General features: G+C 43.9%; 6 protein-coding genes across 15 annotated transcripts in view; 4 read left to right on the forward strand and 2 right to left on the reverse strand.

Moving 5' to 3' along the window:
* Positions 1–38: 38 nt before the first annotated feature.
* LOC139101500 (protein SREK1IP1) lies at positions 39–1,869 on the reverse strand. Its single transcript, XM_070654679.1, has 2 exons — positions 971–1,869; positions 39–161 (listed from the first exon to the last, which is right to left on the reverse strand). Exons 1-2 carry the CDS (start codon positions 1,437–1,439, stop codon positions 154–156), a joined length of 477 nt encoding a protein of 158 aa, XP_070510780.1. The 5' UTR covers positions 1,440–1,869; the 3' UTR covers positions 39–153.
* Positions 1,870–2,176: 307 nt separating this feature from the next.
* Positions 2,177–5,343, forward strand: Hsp90 (heat shock protein 90). Its single transcript, XM_070654657.1, has 3 exons — positions 2,177–2,508; positions 2,647–2,765; positions 2,977–5,343. Exons 1-3 carry the CDS (start codon positions 2,359–2,361, stop codon positions 4,877–4,879), a joined length of 2,172 nt encoding a protein of 723 aa, XP_070510758.1. The 5' UTR covers positions 2,177–2,358; the 3' UTR covers positions 4,880–5,343.
* A 628-nt stretch (positions 5,344–5,971) lies between these two features.
* Tudor-sn (staphylococcal nuclease domain-containing protein 1) lies at positions 5,972–10,904 on the forward strand. The gene is made up of 9 exons (XM_070654641.1): positions 5,972–6,420; positions 6,809–6,930; positions 6,995–7,137; positions 7,218–7,712; positions 7,815–8,295; positions 8,371–9,001; positions 9,084–9,533; positions 9,612–9,818; positions 9,930–10,904. The coding sequence occupies exons 1-9, from the start codon at positions 6,373–6,375 to the stop codon at positions 10,035–10,037; spliced, it is 2,685 nt and encodes an 894-aa protein (XP_070510742.1). The 5' UTR covers positions 5,972–6,372; the 3' UTR covers positions 10,038–10,904.
* Positions 10,905–11,299: 395 nt separating this feature from the next.
* Positions 11,300–13,726, reverse strand: LOC139101495 (methylosome protein WDR77). The gene is made up of 5 exons (XM_070654672.1): positions 13,082–13,726; positions 12,666–12,996; positions 12,424–12,596; positions 12,144–12,336; positions 11,300–12,046 (listed from the first exon to the last, which is right to left on the reverse strand). The coding sequence occupies exons 1-5, from the start codon at positions 13,194–13,196 to the stop codon at positions 11,863–11,865; spliced, it is 996 nt and encodes a 331-aa protein (XP_070510773.1). The 5' UTR covers positions 13,197–13,726; the 3' UTR covers positions 11,300–11,862.
* Positions 13,727–14,040: 314 nt separating this feature from the next.
* Vap33 (VAMP-associated protein 33kDa) lies at positions 14,041–18,509 on the forward strand. Its single transcript, XM_070654677.1, has 6 exons — positions 14,041–14,195; positions 16,147–16,302; positions 16,428–16,537; positions 16,617–16,802; positions 16,890–16,991; positions 17,238–18,509. The coding sequence occupies exons 1-6, from the start codon at positions 14,123–14,125 to the stop codon at positions 17,403–17,405; spliced, it is 795 nt and encodes a 264-aa protein (XP_070510778.1). The 5' UTR covers positions 14,041–14,122; the 3' UTR covers positions 17,406–18,509.
* A 3,598-nt stretch (positions 18,510–22,107) lies between these two features.
* Glut1 (Glucose transporter 1) overlaps positions 22,108–25,467 on the forward strand; it is a 36,841-nt gene continuing 33,481 nt past the window's right edge. For 4 of the 10 annotated variants that reach the window (XM_070654642.1, XM_070654645.1, XM_070654644.1 and 1 more), the window contains exon 1: positions 22,114–22,977. The gene's annotated coding sequence lies outside the window, so the exon portion shown is untranslated. Of the gene's footprint in view, positions 22,978–25,467 lie in introns of all 10 variants that reach the window. The other 6 variants (XR_011545556.1, XM_070654648.1, XM_070654649.1 and 3 more) reach the window with 4 other exon arrangements.

The raw sequence follows: 25,467 nt of genomic DNA on the forward strand, positions 1-25,467 counted from the left end.
TCTGCTCGCGTCTTCACAGCGACCGTTTTTCCATTCCAAATGTGGTTTTCAAAGCCGAGATTGCTTCGAAAACATGCTTTTCTCGTCTTTCTTTCTTCCAGCGAAGGAAGACAAAGAGTACTTTGTCATGTAGCTAAATAAGTTAGATGACTGCTATGCTTCTAGAAATTAATGACCTAACGTTTTTCGCGTTGCAGGTTGATTCAGAACTCTGTAGATTTTATGTAGCACAGTAGAAAATGTATCTTTACGAATTTATAACATATTATACAATACTATTTCTGGTTTAATTACTTATTTTCGAATAAGTAGATTACAAATGGGTTTAATATAGGCTCGTCGCGTCTCGCGGCATTTTCAAAAAATATGCAATATGCAATTCAAAATACTATAGAATGCAATAAACATTTCTTAACACCGCACCACAAGATTATGTTAATTAATGCCGTCATTTTCGAACGGATTAGGAAACTGTGCGATGCAGCATTGCTCCAATTCTAAAAATAATTCTCAATTGATTTGCCTTACAGTACTTTGGGCTTCTGTACGACGAAAAATCGTGGAACGACCGAGACGTTTTCCCACAAATAAAATCATGTTAAATGAAATGAGGCGATGAAAATATCTAATCGCAGTATCAAGAAGTAAGGTAGAAGTAATCAAGTCTACATTACGGAACGTTTGAAATATTTCGTCAAGTTATTTTTTAATTCTCACAATTTCCATGACGTTTTTTTTTTACGAGAGTTGCAGCTTTTTATATCGGTAAAAAAAATACATGATTTTATTTAGACTCGAGTTGAAACGAGAATGTTAAGACGACACCTCCTGGATGGAGAAAAACGGCTGAGCACGCATACACGCGAAAACGTCAGTCATGCACCGTTCAATATTCAACGACAGAAGGAACTGGAATGGATCGAAGGGCACCGAAAAATTTATTCGTAACCAAAAGTTCATTTGTTTTTACCGTCGCTTTCGGAGGAACTATCTTCTCGCCTGCGTCTCTTACGTTTCTTATGCTTAGAACTTTTTCTCTTCTTCGTCTTCTTGGACTTCTTGTCTTCCTCGGTGGACGAGGACGAGGACGTGGACGAGGACGAGGACGACGATGATTCAGACTCGCTATCGCTGCTCTCCGAGCTCCCGCGTTTTTTCTTGCGCTTCCGCTTGGTCTTCTTCTCGCGGCGTTTTTTCCTCGCGTCCTTGAGTTTCTTCCGCAGCTCGCGCTCGCGCAGCTCCGTCAGCGGCGTAACGTAATTCTCATCGCTGTCCGAGCTCGTGCTGCTCACGTCCAGCACGATCTCCTTATTCGGATCGACCTTGATGAAGTTGCGGCACTGATAGGTTAAGTGCCCGGCGTAGCCACACTTCTTGCAGGCCGGTCGCACTTGCTCCTTGCTCTGCGGTATCAGTCGCGATAAGATGTCGGGATCCATGACTTCCTTCTGAATACTCAGCCACGCCGAGAGCCGACTAACTCACGATTTCAAGGGCAGTCTCGGGAGCGACCACGCCGAGATGCGCGTCGTCTGCCGGACGGACGCTGCCAGGCGCTGTATCGCTTGAAAATATGAAACAAGACGATCGCTCGGTGGCAAATCTTCGGGCAGCTGAATCTCGAGGACTGGGACGGAGACGTTATTATGCAAGCGATTCCCGGCACAAAAAATTCCCAGGCATGGTGAATCCCGGGGAAGCGGCTTGGCGAGCGAAACTCTCTTTTGTTCCTGTGCGTAGCTAAAAATCATGACAAAGGGCCCGGGGCAGGTGAGGCCAGGCGGGTTCTCAAAACGTGGTCGATCGGCGTCAGCACGTGAGCCTCGCGCGCGCACACCTACACACTCACACATACGCGCCCAGCTTGACCGCGTCTTCGAGCTATCGCGATGGTTCTAGACTTTCCGTGCGTGACGTTACATCCGGCTACCACGTAAATCGCGCGAGCGGTGCGGCCTGACTGCGGCCGAGCGGACGCGCCTGGCGCGGAAAATCCATTCACGTTGCGCCGCGGACAATTCTCGGGCCGATTTCCGCGAGCGGCCTGGCGCGTCGCGACGTCTCTGGCTTTCGCAAAAATTGCCCGGCCAGATATTCACTTGATAGAAGGTTCTGGAAACGGGCGGGCTTCCGCCGTCAGTACCTTCTAGAATATTCGGCGTTCAATAAAAGTGCGGCGCTGCGCGCCACTATTTGATACTCGTTACTGCGACCTCGTGCTGAACGGATCGTCACTCGTGAATTTTATCTAAGTGCTTTAGCGTGCCCCAATTCGGTGTGCGTTCTGCATCCCGTGCGTCACATTAATTAGTGGGTTCATCGCGCGAGCCCCAACGCTCGTTTAATACTGCGAGAATAATGCCAGAGGACGTGAGCATGTCGGAAACCGGCGATGTGGAGACCTTCGCCTTCCAGGCCGAGATCGCCCAGTTGATGAGCCTGATCATCAACACCTTCTACTCGAACAAAGAGATATTCATCCGAGAATTGATCTCCAACTCGTCCGACGTGAGTGGTTTTTGTAATTTTTTTTTTTTTTTAACAAAATTTACTTGACGTTGTTGTGTCTTTTCTATTACTGCTATTTATTTGTTAAGAATTATTTCGATTTTTCAATGATGTTAAATCTTGAATGTGTCTATTTAGGCTCTGGATAAAATTCGATATGAATCTCTCACGGAACCATCCAAGCTGGATACGTGCAAGGAATTATTCATCAAAATCGTCCCGAACAAGAATGACCGTACCCTGACAATTCTAGATTCGTAAGTATTGATTTTTTCGAAAGAAATACCATACAGAGTGTCTCACAAATCAATGGAATAGAATTCGGTATATAGGTTAAGTTTATCGAGACAATGAACAGTCCTGTACACTCAGTATAAATTTATATTAATATTTTATGGTATATTAACATAATAAAAAATGTGATCGATATAACTGATCTTTAAATAAAATTTTCTTAATTTTTTTTAGTGGCATTGGCATGACTAAAGCCGATCTTGTTAATAACCTGGGTACCATCGCGAAGTCTGGGACAAAGGCGTTCATGGAAGCTCTGCAGGCTGGGGCTGATATCTCCATGATTGGTCAATTTGGTGTAGGTTTCTACTCTGCATACCTTGTAGCCGATAAAGTAATCGTCATCTCCAAGCACAACGATGACGAGCAGTACTTGTGGGAATCTTCGGCCGGAGGTTCATTCACAGTTCGTCCCGATAATGGCGAGCCGATTGGACGTGGTACTAAGATTATCCTGCATATTAAAGAGGATCAAGCTGAATATCTGGAGGAAGCAAAAATCAAAGAAATCGTGAAAAAGCATTCTCAATTTATCGGCTATCCTATCAAACTCGTTGTCGAGAAGGAGCGCGACAAGGAATTGAGCGAGGACGAGGAAGAAGAGCCTGCGAAGGAAGAAGAGGCAACAGAGGATGAGAAGCCTAAAATCGAGGATGTTGGCGAGGATGAAGACGAAGATAAACCTAAGGATGAGAAAAAGAAGAAGAAGAAAACCATTAAGGAGAAATATACCGAAGATGAAGAACTGAACAAGACGAAACCGATCTGGACGAGAAATCCAGACGATATCACACAAGAAGAGTATGGTGAATTCTACAAGAGCTTGACCAACGATTGGGAAGATCATTTGGCTGTGAAACACTTCTCTGTAGAGGGACAATTAGAATTCAGAGCCCTCCTGTTCATCCCGCGTCGTGCACCGTTTGATCTGTTCGAAAACAAGAAGAGGAAGAACAATATTAAATTATACGTTCGCCGCGTATTTATTATGGATAATTGTGAGGACCTGATTCCAGAATATCTTAACTTTATCAAGGGTGTCGTGGATAGCGAAGATCTACCTCTCAACATTTCTCGTGAGATGTTACAACAAAATAAAATTCTTAAAGTCATCAGGAAAAATCTCGTCAAAAAGTGCTTGGAGCTCTTTGAAGAATTGTCTGAAGACAAAGAGAACTACAAAAAATGCTACGAACAATTCAGTAAGAATCTTAAATTGGGCATCCACGAGGACAGCCAGAACAGGAAGAAGCTTTCGGAATTGCTGCGCTACCATACTTCCGCGTCTGGCGATGAAATGTGTTCACTCAAAGATTACGTTGGCAGAATGAAGGAGAGCCAGAAACACATTTACTACATTACTGGCGAGAGCAGAGAGCAAGTAGCCAACAGTTCATTTGTCGAACTCGTGAAGAAGCGCGGATTCGAAGTCGTGTACATGACAGAGCCCATCGACGAGTATGTCGTTCAACAATTGAAAGAATTCGACGGAAAGCAGTTGGTGTCTGTCACAAAGGAGGGTCTGGAATTACCAGAGGATGAGGAAGAGAAGAAGAAGCGCGAAGAAGACAAGACCAAATTCGAAAACCTTTGTAAGGTGATGAAGGACATTCTGGACAAGAAAGTAGAAAAAGTGGTCGTATCCAACAGATTGGTTGACTCTCCTTGCTGTATTGTCACGTCGCAGTACGGTTGGACGGCGAACATGGAGAGGATCATGAAGGCGCAGGCGCTCCGAGACACGTCCACCATGGGATACATGGCCGCAAAGAAACACCTTGAAATCAATCCCGATCATCCTATCATGGAGAACCTGAAGCAGAAGGCCGAGACTGACAAGCACGACAAATCTGTGAAAGATCTAGTCATGTTGCTGTTCGAGACTGCGCTCCTGTCGTCCGGTTTCGCGCTCGAGGACCCACAGGTGCATGCATCTAGGATATATAGAATGATTAAACTTGGTTTGGGCTTTGAGGAAGAAGACACAACGAACGCCGAAGACGAAGAAATGGACACGGAAATGCCGCCGTTGGAAGGTGATTCGGAAGAGGCGTCGAGGATGGAAGAAGTAGATTAAGATACTAATTAAACCAGTACGATCAAACTTGAATATGATAATTAAATATCGAATCCAAAGACTTTTAGAACCGTGAAAAGCGAGAGACAGAACTTTTTTTTTAATTTTAATGTTCGAGGCGCTCTTGTTCTCGTTTTAGTCTCGACAATATTAAGTGTTACATCTATAAGAATTGCTTGATTTTCTTATAAACTTTACGAAATATCTTCTAACATACGTCTTCGCACAATTCTATCGACAGGCAAATATAGCCTTGCTACATTTCATTTTCGTTAGAACATCACATCTTTTTATATTTTGTATCTCACTTTGCCTTTTATCTCGTATTATTTTTTTTTTTTTCTTTTTGTAATTTTGAGCGTTTCACACTTACATCATTCCATCATCAAATAAATTAATTAGTAGAATTAAAGATGTAAACATTGTGCGCAATAAAATGAGTAATACATGTTTCAACCAATAAATATCTTTCCTGCTAATCCTTGATCTCAAATAAATTATAATTTATTCTGTAATCTAAGGAATAAATAAAATGTTTGATAGAAATAAAGAATTTTTAATATATTCTTTTAAAACTAATTTAGTTTCATATTGATGAGATATAAAAAATTGCAAGTATCCCTCGATATTATTAATCTTATTCTTTCAAAACCATTTTTTTTATTTAACTCGAGAAAAATTAATTAGATCATACAATTATATCATTTAATATTCGAGTTCTGGGCGTACATTTTGTAATGAAAGCTCGTGTCTCCTCGCGGAAGAATCTATCGTTCGTTATTGTTACAGAATGAGTGTGCTGTTTTTCGAAGGCGCTTCTCGCACCGTCTGCACTCGCCGAGTGCACGTACGGAGCTTGGATTAAAATTAAAAAAAAAGAAGAAAGAAAAAAGAGAGACAGCTCCGAGAGGAAAGGATTATCGCGGGTGGGCCAGATGCAACGGTGCTAAGTGCTAAAAACGAACGGACCTCGGCACGGATTTCTCGCGTAAGTCCACCACTCTCTCGCGGCGCGTTGGCTCAAAGGTGGAGCATAGAGTGCGACACCGTGTCGCGCGGCGTGTTGTCGCGTGTGCCACATCACCACCGGACCCAAACGAATCTTGGAAGCGTGTCGCCCCGCGGTGTGTAGATCGCGCTCGCGCCGATCGCCAGCCACCTCGCAGAACCTCGCGGTTGTACGTGGAAAGGAAAACGTGTGAGGGCCCCGCCGCCTGCCTCCGCAAGCCAACATGACGACTCGTCACTCCTGAGCTCGCAACTCGCCTCGCGAACAGAGACCTCTCCTTTTCTTTTCCCCCCTGCGACGCGCCACGAGGAGTGATAAACCGCGGAGTCACGAGCGCAGCTGCTATCCGAACCTCTGACCCGACAGAGAGGAAGAGAGAGAGAAATAGAAAGAGAGAGAGAGAGAGCGCTCACACGTGCGGATCGCTGAAACGGAGCGCACCCCGTTCGTTGTATCCCACCGATTTTCTCGTCCGGGAGTCATCATGAGCGCACCCCAGGCACCGAAACAGCGGAATGGCGTGGTCAAACAGGTGAGAGTGCACGGGCTTTCGCACGGGAAGTATTACATTCCCGGGGACTGCTGCCGTTTTGTGCCGCGTCGACACTATATTAATCCCCTTGCTCACTTGCCCAGCTGGCAGGTAGCACGTCGTAGAACATATGGTTGCATTCGGGAATATCGTCGGCGGAGCGATCCGCCACATGTTCCTTGGCATCTTTTAATTATTTGTTATGTTAATGAAAAAGTTTTTACTATCTCTTTACTTTTTAATGTTTTCCGATTTGTTGCAAATTGAGAAAGTTCAATGAAAGGTATTAGTAATTGTGTAATTAATATTCTGATTAAAGAGATAATATATTGTTAAAGATTTTGACATATTTTAAGTTTTGCCAGATTTTAAAATCTTTATTTTAAAGGTGACGTCAGGAGATACTGTTGTCATCCGTGGGCAACCTATGGGTGGCCCTCCGCCTGAAATGACGATTACCCTGTGCAACATTACTGCTCCAAAATTAGAACGCTGGAAAGGAAATGACAGGTACGGTATTTGTAAAAGTTTTTAAATAATAGTTTTATTATAAAACGTAATAATTAATTTTTAGCACGGACGAGACCAAAGATGAGCCATATGCTTGGGAAGCACGGGAGTTCCTACGTCGGAAATTGATTGGTCAAGATGTCTATTTTGCTACTGAAAAGTCGGTAAACACTGCTAGAACGTATGGAACCGTGTGGTTAGGGAAAGGTACTTGTCGTTCACAGCGTACGCACGTATTAAAAATGAAAAAATTTTAATTCTTGAATTTAATTGTAATTATTATGCAGACAGGAGTGGCGAGAATGTCATTGAAACTTTGGTGTCTGAGGGTTTGGTGAATGTTAAAAAGGACAACCGCAATCCTACGGCCGAGCAACAACGATTGATAGAATTGGAGAACATTGCCAAAGTCGCGAAAAAAGGAAAATGGTCGGATTCACCGAGCTCTGAGCACATACGGGACGTCAAATGGACTGTCGACGATCCTCGAAAATTGGTAGAGAAATTCGGCAAGAAACCAATCAAGGCGGTGATCGAATTTGTTTTCGACGGCTCTACCGTAAAGGCTTTTCTCCTACCCGATTTTTACAACATAACATTAATGATTTCGGGCGTGCGTTGTCCTGGCTGGCCCAATGGACGTCGCGAAAATTCTGTCGGCGATCCTTACGCGGACGAAGCAAGATTTTTTGTAGAATCGAGACTCTTACACAGGGATGTCGAAGTAGTCCTGGAATCAGTTAACAATAATAATTTCATTGGCAGCATTATTCATCCTAAAGGTAAATTAATTTGGCAATCAAGTGCCCGCACACGCTGTCTTACGTATAATAAATATTTAAAATAATTATATTAATGTTTCTTTTTTTAATTGTGTGCATTAGGAAACATCGCTGAAATTCTGCTGAGCGAAGGTTTTGCGAAATGTCAAGATTGGTCAATCAGCAATAGTAGATCTGGCGCAGAGAAGCTTTATCTCGCCGAGAAAGCGGCGAAAGAGGCACGTTTGCGCCTGTGGAAAGATTACAAACCATCCGGACCGCAGATCGAATTTACTGGCACCGTTGTGGAAATTGTTAACGCAGACGCGCTTATTATCCGAACGCAAAACGGAGAGAATAAAAAAGTATTTCTGAGCAGTATTCGACCGCCCACTCGTGAAAAGAAGAACACCGAAGACAGCAATAATACTGCTCGACCGAAAGATTTTAGACCTCTTTACGACATACCGTGGATGTTGGAAGCGCGAGAATTTTTGCGTGAGAAATTCATCAGGAAGAATGTAAAAGTGGTGGTTGATTATACACAACCGGCCAGGGATAATTTCCCGGAGAAGCTATGCTGCACTGTGACCTGTGGCAAAACGTGAGTGTATTTATATTTGTATACTTTAAAAATGATTAATAATTAATAATTTCTATCTTGCTAACATGTTAACAGAAACATCGCGGAAGCACTAGTCGGTCGAGGTCTTGCCAGAGTGATCAAGTACAGGCAGAACGACGATCAACGTTCCTCTCATTACAATCTTTTACAAGTAGCCGAGAGTAAAGCGGAAAAATCGCAACACGGATTACATGCGAAGAAAGACATTCCAGTTCACAGAATAGTGGATCTATCGAACGATCCATCAAAAGCAAAAGCATTTTTGACATCACTTAAACGAGCACAGGGAATCAGAGGAGTTGTCGAGTTTGTGACGAGCGGCTCGCGACTGAAGCTCTACCTTCCTAAGGAAGACTACGTAATCACATTTGTACTGGCTGGAATAAGAACTCCGCGTTGTCAAAGAACATTGCCTGGTGGTGGAGTGGTAAAAGCCGATGAATATGGCGAGAAAGCTCTCGCGTTCACCAAGGAACACTGTTTTCAACGAGACGTAGAAATCAAGATTGAGAATACGGAATCGAAATTGAGCGGTTTCATTGGTTGGTTAACTGTGAACGATGTCAATATGTCTGTCGCTTTGGTCGAAGAAGGTTTGGCTGAGGTCGTAAATTTCCCGGACTCTGGAGAACTCACAAGAACTCTTAAAGCCGCGGAAGAACGTGCACGAACAAAAAAACTTAATGTGAATAAATAATTACGCTTGATTATTAATTAATAAATAGTATTAAAGAAATTTTTTAATATGATTATAATTTATGTTTTAGATCTGGAAGAATCGCGTAGAAGCGCCAGTGGAAACTGATAAAATTGTGGACGAAAAGGAAGGACAAGAGCGAAAGATTGATTATCAGAAAGTTGTAATTTCCGAAGTTACCGATGATCTTCATTTCTATGCACAGTTTGTAGATCAGGGCTCCTTGTTGGAGAGTATGCTTCTGCAATTACGTCAAGAACTGGCTGCTAATCCACCACTTTCTGGCGCTTACAAGCCGACCAGAGGAGATTTGGCGGTTGCGAAGTTCAGCGGCGACGATCAGTGGTATCGCGTGAAAACGGAGAAAGTTTCTGGCGCTAATGTCAGTGTATTCTACATCGATTACGGCAACAGAGAGACCCTTAACGTTACGCGAGTCGCTGATTTACCTGCGCGTTTTGCAACTGACAAACCATACGCCCACGAATACGCACTTGCGTGCGTGGCTCTCCCAAGCGATGTAAGTAATTAATTTTTAATTTATTTTTTGAAAAAAAAAAAAATTAGATATTTGTAAATGTTTGATAATACTTTGCAGACGGATGACAAGAAAGCAGCAGTGGACGCATTTAAGGAAGACGTATTGGATAAAATTTTGCTTTTAAATGTTGAATACAAATTAAGTAACAATGTTATTGCCGTGACACTGGTGCATCCCAGTACAAACGAAGATATTGGAAGAGGTCTTATTTCCGATGGATTTTTGCACGTTCAAAAGCATCGAGATAAGAGACTCACTAAATTGGTTAGTTTCTATTATATTTGTAATTTACCATTATATTAAGACTACGTAATCTAATTTAATCGTAATATAATTTTTTTTGTTAAAATATTCTTAAACTCATTTTTATTACAGATCGAAGAATACAAAAAAGCCGAAGAAGATGCAAAGCACAATCATCGCAATATCTGGATGTACGGAGATGTAAGACCAGAGGACGATGACAAGGAATTCGGGTTGTAATTCATATAAGCGCTCAATCATGTGGGATAAGCATTATCAATATGGGGGAAAAAAAAAAGACAGATCGTATTATAAAAGAAAAAAAAAATTGCATAATAAGCAACAGATCATGATTCTATACTACATAGATTAAAAAAGAAAAAAATATTGATGGATGTCGATATGAGAGCTACATGTCGCGTTAGTCTGAATGCAATTATATATCTCATTATATAAAAAGGTATTTGTACATAACGACTTTAATAATTTCTTTAATACAATGAACAAAGTTCATATGTCTGTATACGGACATAGATCATGGATGGAACTATGCAGCGATTGGCATCACATGTATTCTCATTGACATAAGCAACCGTTATTAATTTGGTGCCACAAACACAAATTATTTGAGCATCTGATGTTTTTAATCTGATATGAAATCTTCAATGTGCAATTCAACATGTTAAATACGTTAATTGCTTTTCCTATGAATGAACGGAATAATCATGTTCAACTCATATACGCGCTCAAATCAAGTTTTATATGTAAAGATTGATCATGTAGTTGTAGAATTTGTAATCGCAGATTTAATCTGGCGCTGTTAAACCGAGATAAGGAAGATTCATATCAACAGAATATCAGAGTATTTTCAATTAAACGACGTTGGTTTATTAAAAAAAAAAATGAACCTGTCAATGTTTCAATTTTTGAGTGGCACGACTGCGCGCGTGTGCGTGCACAAATTCAGCATAATATAAATGGGGGATCTATAGTAATAATAATGTGAAGGAAGATACTGTAAAATTATACTTACTTGCCATCTCTTTCCGGGTGAATTTCACGTTATTCATGTACGTTATATGCATAAACGAGTTTGATATTAATGTACTTACAAGAAATTATTTATGCACAGTTATCCTACAAATCAGTCCTACAAATTGCAGTACAACAAAATATAAAATTTAAATGTTCAAAAATATATTTACGATAATTGTTATCTACTGTGTGTTCGGGAGAAGTAACTCGCAATTTTTCTGTGGTACAAAGAATATATGTCGATTCTATGCACCATGGAACAAAAATGCATGTTTATTTTATCAGAATTACTCTACACATTATAGCGTATCTTTAATTTATATCATCTTTAATCATGCTTGATAAATAACTTAAACTTTTTTACACACACTTTGTAATGTAAACTTTTATTCGTAATATTTTGTTCACGTTATCACGTTGTCATTGAGTGTAAATAAAATCCTATTGGATATTTGATATAACCGTACACACTGTAAGATGAGAAAGAAAACGAAAGCTTGTTTCGATTATGTTAATAGTATTACTGTTCTTTTAAAGATCCACAAGATATACAGAACGTTCTGTTATTGCTATACTTGACTCCTTTACATTACTGTTATACATAGCGATATACTTTATATTTTGAATATTTTTTTCTTTCTGCAATAAAGTAGAATACATTGAATAAACACAAAGTATCATAACTTTGTTGTAGAAATGTCTGAAGCAATGATCAAGAATAAATGCAAGAGGAATGTTTTCCAATATGTTAAATGTAACTAAAATTCTTTACACCTTGTACTACCGTTTAAAAATTAAGTTTTTTTTGTGAATTTTTGCTTTTACATTAAAGTTATCACTCAGTTTTCTCTAAACTACGATCTGTATTTCGTCGTTGATGTGTAATAAATAGTTTTCAATATCTCGATGGGAGAAAAATGTTCATTATATTGAAGTGTTGTTTCAATTAATAAATCGAATATTTTACAAAGAATTATTTTAATATTACAAAATGTTAATATATTCTTAAAGTCATTTAAAAAATTTTAATTTACGTATATACATGTTTAATCACTTTTCCGTCCCAAGCACATGAATATAAATCATCTTTACACCATGCGAGTCCTCGCACAAAATCACTATGGTCATTAAATATATACAACTCTAACATCTCCTTATTAGTATCAAATATTTTTATCACTTCGCTATCGAAACAACATGCTAGTTGTTCTTGCCTGGAAAATACATAAGCTGTTATAAGTATACTATCGTCAAGAGTATAGCATATGAGTTGTACAATCAAATAAATTGATATTTCCAGTAAATCTTTACCTTTCTGAATTTGGATTGAATAATAACTTGTGTATGCCTCTATTATTTTTTACTGATTCGTGTAACGGAGTTTTTGTTTGCCTGACATCAATTAAAACAATTTCGCCATTAGTTGTCCCTATTGCTATAAGATGATCTAAAGTAGAATTCCATGTTACTGTAGATAAAGGAGAATTATTCTTCTTGAATATACCTAAAAGAAAAAAAAAAGAATTAGAAAATACAGTAATATGAAGCGTAAAAACAAGATAAAATGCAAGACTGCTGTAAAAAACCATACTATTTGCTGGTTTTGCTCGTCTGATGTCCCATAGTAATGATTCATTATCAAATGATACTGATACAAATATAGAATTACACATGGGCTTTACATCTGTACTAGTGATTACATCTGTATGAGCATAGCTATAGGAGTAAGTTGAGATTAAATCCTCTGTGTCCCAGATTTTTAAGCTGCAACAAGTAAAAGATTAACAACCTTTTATCTCTGCTTGGAATGCCACATGCTTTGGCAATACTTACCAACAGTCCATTCCTCCTGTAACGATGTTTCTTTTATTGGGAAATACAGACACAGTTAGAACGCTATCGTCGTGCTGACAGGCATACTCAAGTTGCTGAAACTGAGATTGCCGGTTTGATTCAACTATCTGCTGGATTTGTACAGCTCCACTGTCCTCTACAATAACAAATTTGCTTTCACTGAGATAAGCGGCGTCGCAAATGCCACTTTCCATACGATGTACTATAGTGGCTTTGTCCCGAGAGAAGTTGGAAATATCTTTGAAGTTCCAGAGTATGCCGTACCAGTAGAGGTCGACCATGTTTGTGCCTCCGAGAATAGCATTGTGTTCTGAAACAAAAATCATATGTTAGAACAGAATTAACAATCGCCGAGCTGCGATAAAGAATACGAAGCCGCAGACGCGCTTTTTCACCGTCATATATTGCGAGAAACTGCAGTTGCTTGGTGTCTATAGGCGACCGGTTCTCCAAACAAGAGATATTTCTGAAAACATCCACGTTTGAGTTCGGCGTTATTAAGGTGGTCATCGCGAACCGGTCTGACTGTTAAAGACGGCAGAGGGATCAGATCTCGAGCGATCGGTTCTCGGGAACTTCTTTCTCGTAGCTGTTTCGGAGCATCGATTTTTGGAGCGTCACAGAGGTTGGGAACTTCACGAACATACAATACGCGTGTTCAGTTATGCGCATGTTCGTCGAGTGCATGCGTACCAACAAGAGTGAGAGGCGTGGGAGTAATAATCCAGCGGAAAATACATTCGCAAAGACGTGAACGGAGGAGGAAAAGTGGTAGGCTTAGAACGTGCGAATAAATAAATTATTCAGGCATCGATTAAGAAATCGCGAGAGAACAGAACCACGTTTTTCCGCTTCGGTGCGAGAAGGAAAGCGAGTGAGGAAAAACGAATAGACACAACCCAGGTGGGTTAATTGTTCCTCGACGATTAAACTCGCCGCCGTGTTTCTTTTTTTTTTTTTTTTCTCCTCTCGTAACGTGAACGCTCGCATGTAGTCTCGCATCGCCGCGCGGAAAGTGCAGATGGTGCAGGTGGAAAAAAACCGTGCGGCGGCCGTGACGTAACGCGAGACCTCGCGCGCAGTTCTTCCGGCGCTTGCGCATCGGCGGGCGGCCGCGAATCGGAATCAGTCCAACGGAATCTCGGTAAGGACGCGGGCACGGACGTGGTGAACGGCGAACGCGGGGAAATTCGCCGACGAGCACCCGAGCGCACCAAGCGACTTGTCAATACGCGGGGCCCAACGCGTCGTCGACCACCCGTTGGCGCTTCAGCAGACGTCGACGGCGGCGGCGGCGGCGGCGGCGGCGGTGGTAGTAGTGGTGGTAGTCGTGAAGAAGAAGCGGAGACGGAGGTGGCGGAGGAGGCGGTGGTGGAAGACAGCAACAAAGCCGTGACTCGGCCGTCGGGAAGTCCGTCTTGAGACCGCCAGTCAGGATGTCGTCGAGGCCCGCCGAAAAGCCAGAGCAGGTTTTAATTATCGAGCCGCAGAACGAGCTGCGATTCAGGGGTACGCACGCCGAAAGCAAACGATTCACAAACCCTACGTCTACCCGCGATCGTGCGCCGCTATCTATTGCCAGTTGCGTGTTCCCTACGCGAGGGTCCGAGCGAGTGAGCGAGGAAGCGCGTCGCGGTGATAGCGACGTTCGCGGATCCGAGGAAAATCGCTCGGCGACCGACTACAACGTCGTCGCTACGTCGTCAAGATGACGTAAGGCCGCGCGATCGTCTTGCCCGTTCGCTCGCGCGCACGTTCTTCGCCGCGCGACGAGCACGGTGAATCCATGATCTCGCGATAACGTGTGCGGTCGTATCGCGTCACGTCTCGCCGCACGCAGCGAGGAGGGCCCTCGAGGTCGAGCCTCGGCGAGCGTGTGCGCGACGTCGTCCGTACCTAACCCCATCTGTCCCGTTCGTATGTCATTTTGCTGTCATCTGCCACTCGGGGCTCGAACCCGAGCTCTTCCCGGTCTCCCTGCGGGTTCCCTCGACCTGGGGAGATCCTCGAGGAACCTTGCCGGGCACTTTCGGGACGAGGAAGCAAGCGGCAGGTGACGAGACGGCCAACGGTTCCCCGCGCCCTCTCTGCCCGCTTCCGCGATTTTCTTCCCCCCCGTCGCCCGACGGAAAAAGAGAGCGAGATCGGTCGATCGTTTCCCGGTGTTTCGTGGAGATCGATCGGCGCGGTTCTCGCCTCGCGTCGACCGTCACGATCCGCTAATCGCCGATACGCGGAAAGCCTATTTATCGAATTTATACCGCCGCTCTACTTTGCCCTCGCTAGCACGCGCCGCCAGCGATCCATAAGAGCCTCGTTTATTTATGCCCCCGCGACAGAGAGCGAGCGGCGCCGCTCGAACTTCCTTGCAACCGCCTCTCGGAAATCGTGAGAGATATCCCCCTCGGAGATGACACTCTTCTTTCTTTCCCTCCCGTCTGTTTCTCCCCGTCGCCGCTCTCCGAATTTCACGCAACGATATGTCATCGGATATTTGCGGACCTATCGGTTCGCAGGCACGTTTGGCTCGGAGCGTGAAGTTTCATTTAACGCTTCGAGCGCGAGGAGTCTGTTTACACGCGTGACGAGAACCCGTCCCCCGGCCGCGCACTCTCGCTCGGACTACCGCGAAAAGCGATTCATTAATTATGCTTAAATCGTATGATGCAACGTCCTTCGACTCTGCCCGGTGTCGCGTGTGTGTCGCACGGAGAGAGGCAAACACTCTAGCTCCGATCGACTGCGATTAGCGAGCGAACAGGCGTTATTGAAACCCGAGATACGTCCGATCGCCGAAAACTAATCCGAATTCCCCGACTAAACGTTACTCCCTCGAATCAGACGTCCCGTATCTATCCGGCTGTGGTCGTATCTTTGTGCCTTTTGACAATAACATATCTTGCGACAATAAAAAACGTAATTGTAATTAGCAGCATCTTGTCTTTTTGCGATTGGTAACTGCGATAGTATATCATGAATCTGTTTATCGTTTAACATATACATATATATATATTTCTTTTTTTTTTTTTTTTTTACGCGAGGAGTTTGAACGTTATCTAACGGAATGATGACTAACAGCCGAATGACTGGCAATAATGATGATTGATCTTGATCTTATTCTTTGAAACACATAGCAGGTTTGCTTCACGCTGCATTCTTTCCGAAGAATGTAAAAATTTTATTAATTACGTAGTTGATTGAATATGAACGGCTCATCAAAAAGTATAGCAATCGCATCGAGTTGCTTACGTATTCGCCGAGAGTTGATCTTCTTTATACTTTGTATCAGTAATTTTCCTGCTCTTTTTTTTTTCTAATATTCGTGCTTGATCTTTGTAATCCTAATGTTATTAATAAACGCGAAAAAAATGAATGTAAATGCTTATCCGACATCAAAGTTATAAATAGTTATACTTTGTTGTAAATTGCTAGTGATTTATTTTATTTTCTTATATTTCAGGCCCGTTTACAGGAGGTCCAGTCACATCGTATATCAAATTAATTAATCCAACGAATAAAAAGGTATATTTTAAGATAAAGACAACTGCCCCAAAGAGATACTGTGTACGTCCAAATTCTGGAGCTCTCAAGCCAAAGGATGTCACTGAAATAGCAGGTTCGTGTACATTACAGAAATTAAATTTAATTCTTTACACTTATGGAATTTGCATAATCCTCAAACGAATCTCTTAGATGATGTCGCCGCCATTCGTAAAATTAAAAAATTTTGTTTTATTGCAGTATGCTTACAACCATACGATTTTGACCCATCGGAGAAAAATAAACATAAATTTATGGTGCAGACTGTGGTAGCACCAGATGACGACGACGATGAATATCCAATTGATGTGGTAAGCGAGTAATAGTTTTGTGTAACTTTAAATAATAATTAATAAAATAATTATTAATTGTACAAATTGTATTTTTCAGTGGAAGGATATTAATCCAGATCAGTTAATGGACTCTAAATTGAAATGCGTTTTTGAAAATCCTGTAACTAGTACTACTACTAGTACAGCTAAAACGACTTCAACTTCCACAACAACTAAAGCAGACTCTAATGCAACTAATGGAAAAAATAAGACAGTCGGCGATTCAGTTAAATCGTCGCCCAAGGTAACATATTAAGTTTATTGCTATAGATCGAGAGTAATAATTTTTTTTTTTAAGTTTTTTACATTTCTAAGCAATATGACTCCCCAGGTTCTTGGTGAAGCAGAAGAAAAACTATTAAAAGCTGCGCAAGAGGTTAATCAGCTTAGGGTAGAGGAAAGCACTCTTAGGCAGGAAAATCTTCAACTTAGGGTGAGTATTAATATAAACTTAGCTGTTGCATTTAGATATGAATTTCTTAAAATAATTTAATCGCTCCATCTTGTTGTATTTGTACTAGCCACGTCTATACTAACGGGAAAATTATTTGATAATCTTGCTATTTTAATAACTCAATAAATAATTAGCAGTATTGAGTTTAGAATTTTATAAAATATATAATTCAAGGGTGTTGCAAAAAATCTACTAACAAGAACATTCTATATTTTTGTTTTACAGGAAGATTTAATGAAGTGGCGAAACGCGGCACTGGGCAGTGATGGTAACCTTGCAGCAGCCAGAGGATTAACCTCGCAGAGCAATAGCCAGTTATCTCCGACGTCAACTAGTATTCTCATCGCCATTGCCATGGTTATAGTCGGCTATTTGCTGGGAAAACTATTCTGAACAGCCTTTATCTTATTGTATACCTCAGTATATCCCCACCGCCCCCAAGTTTTTCTAGCCTGTCTTCTGCCGTCATACGCCACCATTCGATCGCAGACACAGACTCTAAACGTTGCGTTATTCGAATGTTCATAATAAACGCTATAAATACGAACGGTAGTGGTCTACATTAATAGAATTGCTCGTTACGGGTGTGTGTTTAACCTGATAAAATGCTTGGTTTAAAATTAATTTTATTTATTTTTTGTCTCTGTAAGAACGTTAACTTTATTGAAAGACACTAAATAACGTTCCACCAATTTATGTTTGTCATAGTTATATTCTTACTTTTGCGCTTATAAAAGTATCTTTGCTTTCTCGCGCCCCAAAATAGCAAAATATTAATAACAAATCCCATGAATAATGAATCATGTGATTTTATGTTTAATATATACATATATTCAAAGTAATTTGTCATTTGCATTGCTCAAGCCTTTTAAATCTTGTTCGCCGCCGGGAATATAAGTTACTAATTACTGATTGTTATTGCACTCTTTCTCAGATTTATACTTCACTTATTCTCTCGTAATAGGCCGAATCGTACTGGTGCAAAAGATCACACACGAACGAGTAAGGGTGCTGTTATTGTCATATAGCATCTTTCTCTACGTAATGTAACTTACATCACATTAATAATAATATTGTACAATCGGAGACAGACATAGTGTTGCTGGTGTACCACGTGAGAACGGTTGTTGCCCACATTCGCTCCATTTGCGCTACTTCGGTGCATCCGCGCCGGGCGTCGTTCTCGTTCCCCGTTGTACATATTGTGTCCATTTGAAAAATATATATAATACACATAGTGTCGGGGTCGGAGGGGACGAAGGGGATTAGAGGCGAGGCTGGCTGAAGAGTAGTGGTTCATGATCTAACAATTGGTTATGCTGGTAGTTGTATTCCGCCAGCGTTGGTATTTTAAGTGAAAAAGATTAAAAAAAAAAGAAAGAGAAAGAAGGAACGTTATAAAATGCATTGAACTTACTTGACGCTTCAGTGTACTTTTTATTTCTTTATGTTTATCTTATAAGATAACGAATAAAAATATGTCTCGGATATCACAAATACCGAAGGGTTTTGAATTATGCACCTCTCAGCTTGAATTGCCGTTGAAATTTAAGGTACACGATAATTATACATGGACATGATATTATTTGTCGAGGAGTCCGAAGCGTGCGAGTCGCTCGATCGAGTTTTACGGGTTGAGCCGACAGGTTGTCATATTAAAATATTATTGTTGAGCACGTAATATTTATCTCACATAGGTATAGAGATTTATATAATTGTGCCTTAGAACTAGAGGCAATATAGCGTAAACACGATTCAATCTGGCTTCCTCCGTTGCTACGAATTTTCTTTTTATCGCCACACTATTCGGTCCTCAGCAATTTTTAGCGAGCCACGAATTTCCGTGGCCTTTGTAATATACGATATAAAGATTGTAAAGAATACGTTCGGTTGTTACTAAATCTGACACGTCTTGTACAAATGCGTTTCGCTACGCGTGGTACTTTATATCGGTATGAAACTTCCAGCGCTGTATGAGTTACTGATTCGTAGGCAGTTTATATTCGGACTTCTCTTCAATAGCTATTACTTTCCGAGACATTCCTGCAAACGTTTGGCGCGCGAGAAGGACTTAGCGGTTCTTATCAGCGAGAGAATAATCTTAGATCTTGAATCGTGTAAAGCCGAGCTCTATCTCTCCTTACATATATATATATATATATATATATATATATATATATATATATATATACATATATATATATATATATATATATATATATATATATATGCAAAACGCAATATGCATATATATATTTTACATGTGTACCCCGTGCGTTAATTATGGAGTTCGTTTATTCGAACTTGATCTATGTCGCGTCTTTGTAAAACAAAATATGTGTACACATATACGTACGTATGCTTACACATATGTACGTGTACATGCACATATATGTATGTTATGTATATGTATGTATGTATATTCGTGCCTAAGAGAGGGCAAATGCACGTTTTTCATCTCGTGCGCGTTTTAACTGCACCAGAGGTACTCTCCGTATTCCGTAGAAAAGAAAAAGAAAAAAAAAGAAAAAAAAAAAACCAAGCGACGCAATTAGTATGCACAGTGCGTAAAGATCCCTTAGATACTACTACGTTAGTGAGATTTTATTACAGATATACCAAGAATTTGTTGTATATGATCTATATACGATTGTTATACGTATAATTATATATATCATTGCCGAGTTTTTGCGGTTTTGCTTCATGCGTGACCACGCCGTCACGTGCGATTAATCTATTAACAGCGATTTCGTTAACACTCGTGTTTGAATAAAAGTATTCTATTAAAGAATGTACCATGATGAGACTTCTGATGTTTCGACACCACAGCGAGTAATTAACTTTTTTTTTTTCTTTTTTTTCTGACCGATCTGAGACCTAAATCTAAATTTATAAATTATCGCTGATACTTTATTTCACACGTCTTTCAATCGGCAAGAATTTAAATGCATAAAAGCTGCAGAATCGCGGTCCAATATCAAGTTTTCATTGTGTTCGCGTGTTCTTTGGAGAATGAGACGTGCATGACACACATTCGCGGCGGAGAGAAAGAGACGTGTCTCGATAATATTTCGCGGTGATATGATACATTTATGAATAGAATCGAGTGATCCTAAATTATTTCGTGTATTCGCGTAGCTTCTTGACTTACCGGCTGTCCGAGTGGCTTGAATCTGAAATACCCGGTCAAAGCGGAATTAATGTTGGATCGGAAATATTGATTTCTTTTTTTTTTTTTCGGACAAGTTTTGATAGCGTTAATAATTTTAATATCAATTATTCCCTCGGGGATGAACGGGGTCGGAACGTACGGGGGAAAGAGGTTTCGTGGTTAATAGGACAAAACGCCGGGGGATCGCGGCCAGACGATTCGAGCGAGCACCCTCGTGACGCGAGACAGTTTCCCGAAAGGGGTAGCATCCCAGGAAAGGGAGCGCGTGGGTAGATCCGAAGTGGAGTAGGTCAACTCATAACCAGACCGCAATCTACGTATGTCTCCCTACGCTTCTGTATTTTCGATCACATCGGAAAGTCGCGTCCACCCATTGCGGTAAGAACGCCCAAGTTATAAGACCTCGAAGAGAGAAAGACACGGGGGAGAAAAGGTGGGGAGGGTGAGTCCGGCTTTTTTACACTCGTTCTCCGTTCGATGTTTACGTCATCGGTCTAAGCGGAAGATCAAATCGCTTTATACAAAAAGCTTCATTCTCGTCCTCGTTACGTCGGTCAAGCCGCAGCGGTTGCTCTATCAAAGATTTTTGGCAATAGCGTGCCACGTTTCTAAATATACCGGGCACACAAGCGGGAACGATAAGACGTGATCTAGATAAGAATCGCCACGACAACTCGCGATTTAGCGCCGAACGTGGGGCTTTGACCTTTACCACGTTATAAGTGGTGGGTCGACTTTTTTATTTTTTTTTTCAGCGGCGTTTTTCCCGGAAAGAGTTAACTTCGGGTCTCGCGCGGGGTGAAAACTGTGGGGTACCACTTCGGCGCTTCCACCGACTTTCAGCTGGAAATGCGTCGTGAGAAAACGGCAATCATAAAAGCTTTAGCGATTCTTAAGTTTCCGTGTCTAAGCAACCCCTACGCAAGGGAAGGCGACCCTTCGTGAGTAATCGCTGCTCGTTCCGCCGGAGCGTTCACTTTACAAATCGAAGGGCACCGTGCTCCTCCCCCTTTGAAGACCGACTCTTTAAAGTCGACGAAGAGGATGGAGTGGCGGTCATCGGAATTCCATGCGCCGCGACGTGTTACCGCGACACCCTCTCGTGTCGCGCCCTACTCCCTATCGGGTCGCTCGGTGACCGATGACGCTCGGCACCGAGAGACGTTCGGATGCAAACTAAAGTCGGGCACGACTCGACTTCCTCGGTCACGCCGTGTGGATAAATCGGGATACGGGGAAGAGGGAGGAGGCGACGGCGGCGGTGGCGGATGCAGCGCAGAGCAGCCTGATCAGGGTGGCGGCGGCAGTAGCGGCTGGCTATTGATTTCAAGGGCTTCCTTAGCCCCCCGCCTTGCCGCTGAGTGCCCGACGGCTTCAGGTCGCCCCGAAGGGCTCGTGGAGCCCGCGACCAAAAAACGCCCCCGACTCTTCTTTCGCGTGTCCGTTCGGGAAAACGTCTCAAAGCGCGAAGGGCGGTCGTCCTAGACTGGCAACGCGAAGGCTGGCGCGATAACGCGAGAACGCTCGCCTTTAATCGTTTCCGCGCGAGATCAATAATCTTCAGCCGCGAATCTACCATTTGGGCTTTCGCGAGGAGAGGAGAAAGGAGAACGGGGATATCGGAGGGACGGAGAGACCGATCGTCGAAAGGCCGCGCGGAATGGAGAATGACCTCGAAGAAATGTCTTCTCAGGGTTGTCGAATGGAATGATAACGCGCGGGTGCGGCACGCTCCGAGGAAGGGTTAAGAGATAAGGTCGCGCGAAAAAGGGGGAGAGGTGGAGGGCTGCGCCCGACCACCCCCGTGCGGCGGACGGCCCCGCTCGCGTTACGGTACTGCGCGCGAGTCGGGGTGAGCACAGACGCGGATCGCGGGGTGAGCCGTCGCTCGCCATACGTCGAACAGGGTGCCCCGCGTTGGGGCGTCTCCTGGCATCAGCGGGCATCGGTGTCGTGCAGTCGATCGGGGGACGAGCACCGTCTTCTGCGGGTCCCCGTGCGTGTAATCGCCGCGAAACAGAGAGAGAGAGAGAGATCGAGAGAAAGGGGGTGAGAGATATAGAGAGAGAGTGAGAAAGAGAGAGTGAGCGCGAGAAAGGGAGAAAGCGGGAAAGAGGGAAAGAGCGACGAAAGAGTGCGTGCGTTTTGTGCGTCCGTTCGACTCTTTTTTTTCTCCTTTTTTTTTCTGTTCCTCTCGCGAACCACCCCCGGTCTTACGCGTACGGCGCGATCGGGCGCCAGCCGCGGTATCAGCAGCAGCAGCACCAAGCACGCGAAACGGGGCGCACGCCAAGGGGCGCGACGACGATGACACTGCGACGATGTTACTCGGGGTGGTAGCGCGACCGCGGTGGTGTAATAGAGTGGTGGTCACCGTTGCGCGAGCCAGCAACAGCAGCAGTAGTAGTGCAGGCGTCGGCGTCGTCGTCGTCGGGTGTGCACGCGATCGTACGGGCGAGGAGGAGATGGTGCCCTCCCCGGATCGCAGGGAGGTGAGAAGTGACCACTCGTCGTCGTCAACATCATCGTCGTCATCGTCATCGCTAGTCCACGCTAAAATCGCCCGCGGTGCGGTCGCTACCGCCGCCGCCACCGTCATTGAGTTCTCCGCGTACAACGTCGTTGTAACTGCCATCTCCGCCGCCGCCGCCGCCGCCGCCGCCGCAGTCATCGTCATCATCGTGGGTGCTGCCGCCAGTCCCGCCACTGCCACTACTGCCGTTTCCGACGCGAGCACGTTCGTTGTCCGCGCTGCCAACGAGGCTTCCACCGCGACGGTCTAACCTCGAGAGGGTGAGTGCGATCATTTCCGTTCTCTCCGCTTCCTACATTCTTCTCTGCGCCGTGTAAACCTGACCCCGTGAGTTCTACATGAAACAACAGACGAGTCCGCTTTCGTATCCTCGCCTGTTTTCGCCGATGGTGGAGAACGGTGCGAGCGCGCGTCCAGGGTACGAGGGAAAATTCGGGGACGGACCATTGAGCGCAGAAAGCGGTACGCATAACGAAGGGAGAAACGGTAAAAGACGATTAAGAGTAGCGCGAGAATATGTAGGCGGCATTTCTCCGTTCTTTCGTTTCTCGGATCTTCCTTCCTCTCTTTCTTTTTGTGTGTTTTTTTTCCGCTTTTTTTTTTTTTTCCTTCCTCTCTTCACCCTTAGCTTGCTTGCTCGCGTCACGATCGCCGTGCCCCGGCGGCGAGTCCCTCCATATAACTTTCGTCAATCGATAATACAAGACGTCCGCAACGTCGTGCGGCGGCTCGCAAGATCGGCCCAGGAGGACGATGAGATTTGTGCCTTCGTGCCTCCCGTGCGGGTAAACGTGAGCGACGAGCTCACCAGCCGTTGAAGGGAAATGCGCGAGGGTGCTCCGCTGCGACCCTACCCTTGTTCGAGCGCGTTCGAGTCGACTCGAGCGAGCGAGCCATCGAGGGTTGCGTTCGACTCGTGGACGGGTGGACGGACGGACGGACAGACGAACGAACGAACGAACGAACGGCAAACACGAACGCACCCTCAGCACCCCTTCCGCACACGACAAGGCACGTCTTACACTTTCCTTCCCTTTTCCGTTTTCTTTTTTCGCCGGAATTAGTCGAGAGCACCCTCTAATTTCGATCTTCCGATGAGTCTGCGATCGCGAACCTAGCAGTCCAAATTTTTACACCTTCTCTCCGCGCGATCAAGTCTGACGGTAAAAATAGACCAGAAAATGGATCGTGTTTGCAATCTATTTATTACGTAAAACCCGCTATCTGCTCGCAAAGTGCTCTAGAATGCGAGTGTAATTAAAAAAAAAACCGTTCTAAAACGAGTATGAACAAATATGTCCATCATTCAGGTTCAAAACGAATGCAGTCTTAACAGAGCTCTCGATTCAGCCGCGGAGATAATATGTTTAAGGCTCAAGTTAAAGAAAAAAAAAAAAGAAAAAAAATTGATTCTAAATTTATCTACCCTTGACATATTGGATTCGGGGGCGCACGCACCGTGCACGAGAAAACGTCTGGCGCTCCTTCCGCGCGTGGAAAGCATTTCCGGTGGAATAAACGTCAACGATCAACGTTACCCGGATACGACGACGCATTCCGACGCTGCAGCGCCGAGTAACTCCGCCCGGCGCGGCGCGTCGCGACGCCTTGGCCCTAGACCGCGCTCCGAATTCCGCGTCCGATGGCTCGACTCGCGTTCACCTAGCTCGCGTGACTCCCTTCGATGTTGCCTAATGAGATTCGGGAGTGCACCGGGGAAAATCTCGGAGTTTCGCGGCGCACGGCGGCGGGTGCTCCCAGGTGCGAGGATTCATTTTTAACCACGCGACTCAGCAACCCGTTAGTTTCTCCCTCCCCCCGGCTAATGATCGTATCAGAGCGTTCTTATTTCATGGGCGGATCTATAGAGCGTCCTAGAATTGGCAGACAATCGATATATAGCCGCTGCTCCTGGCCGGAGTTAATTTTTCCTTGGCGCAAAATGTCGAGGGAGGTCGTCGCTTTAGGCGCGCTAAATTTCAACACGCCTCGACGGTCGGAAGGTCGCGCGCGGTGCCGAATGTTTTATTAAAATGAAGATTAAAACCGTCCGGCGTACCTGGACTCGAATTGACAAGCGGGACGAATTCCGCGAGGGAGTCACGGCGCCGCGGCCGCCGCTGATTTCAGCGCGCGTCGTCGTAAAGCCATTATTATCCGCCGGTGAAAAACCTCGCGGAGCAATTCGTCTCGCGCGTCAATTTTTCAAGACTCTCGTGAAAATATTCGGCCGCCCTTAGGAAGGGGCGTATTCACTCTGCAAGTATCCTAGAAGATATACAGCTGCTCATACGCTCTGAAAAATGCATGGCAACTCTTTGCGCGATTATCTTTCCGCCGGGGCCTTCTGAAAATTATTAATTTAGGGCCTTTCTCTCCCCCTTCTTCTCCCCCTCCTTTCGCGAAAAGAGTTCTTTATTTTATTCGCGGTACGTGCCGCCGTCCGTTTCGCTTCGGAAAAACCTTGTGGCCGATGCGTCAGCGGCGAATCTTCTTTGCGCATCTGCGGACACGCTTTCCCCGGGCGTATCCTCGTAACGGGGCGAAACGATAATATCTAAGGGCCATGCCGAACGAGCTAATGACGCGCGTGACGTTAATCTCGTTAGTCGTGTCGACGGCTTTTGCGGCCCAAGATGGGTCACCAGAATACTGCAACAATCCCAGGCTTTCGTTCGTTGATACGAGATTACACAGCGCTTCTATAGATGCATCTTCCCGTACGTATTAATGCATTACGTATGCATCAT

The sequence above is a fragment of the Cardiocondyla obscurior genome, linkage group LG04 (assembly GCF_019399895.1).
Source record: "Cardiocondyla obscurior isolate alpha-2009 linkage group LG04, Cobs3.1, whole genome shotgun sequence".
In the NCBI taxonomy this organism is placed as follows: Eukaryota; Metazoa; Arthropoda; class Insecta; order Hymenoptera; family Formicidae; genus Cardiocondyla; species Cardiocondyla obscurior.

Bases quoted from the DNA above. Each gene is read 5' to 3' on its own strand.
- LOC139101500 (XM_070654679.1), bottom strand. From the start codon at position 1,439: ATGGATCCCGACATCTTATCGCGACTGATACCGCAGAGCAAGGAGCAA.
- Hsp90 (XM_070654657.1), top strand. From the start codon at position 2,359: ATGCCAGAGGACGTGAGCATGTCGGAAACCGGCGATGTGGAGACCTTC. The intron at 2,509-2,646 runs GTGAGTGGTTTT...GTGTCTATTTAG, and splicing joins TGATCTCCAACTCGTCCGAC to GCTCTGGATAAAATTCGATA. The intron at 2,766-2,976 runs GTAAGTATTGAT...AATTTTTTTTAG, and splicing joins ACCCTGACAATTCTAGATTC to TGGCATTGGCATGACTAAAG.
- Tudor-sn (XM_070654641.1), top strand. From the start codon at position 6,373: ATGAGCGCACCCCAGGCACCGAAACAGCGGAATGGCGTGGTCAAACAG. The intron at 8,296-8,370 runs GTGAGTGTATTT...ACATGTTAACAG, and splicing joins ACTGTGACCTGTGGCAAAAC to AAACATCGCGGAAGCACTAG. The intron at 9,534-9,611 runs GTAAGTAATTAA...AATACTTTGCAG, and splicing joins GCGTGGCTCTCCCAAGCGAT to ACGGATGACAAGAAAGCAGC.
- LOC139101495 (XM_070654672.1), bottom strand. From the start codon at position 13,196: ATGACCACCTTAATAACGCCGAACTCAAACGTGGATGTTTTCAGAAAT. The intron at 12,997-13,081 runs GTGAAAAAGCGC...TTTTTGTTTCAG, and splicing joins GTTTCTCGCAATATATGACG to AACACAATGCTATTCTCGGA. The intron at 12,047-12,143 runs GTAAAGATTTAC...TGTATTTTCCAG, and splicing joins TTCAATCCAAATTCAGAAAG to GCAAGAACAACTAGCATGTT.
- Vap33 (XM_070654677.1), top strand. From the start codon at position 14,123: ATGTCGTCGAGGCCCGCCGAAAAGCCAGAGCAGGTTTTAATTATCGAG. The intron at 16,303-16,427 runs GTTCGTGTACAT...GTTTTATTGCAG, and splicing joins GGATGTCACTGAAATAGCAG to TATGCTTACAACCATACGAT. The intron at 16,803-16,889 runs GTAACATATTAA...ATGACTCCCCAG, and splicing joins CAGTTAAATCGTCGCCCAAG to GTTCTTGGTGAAGCAGAAGA.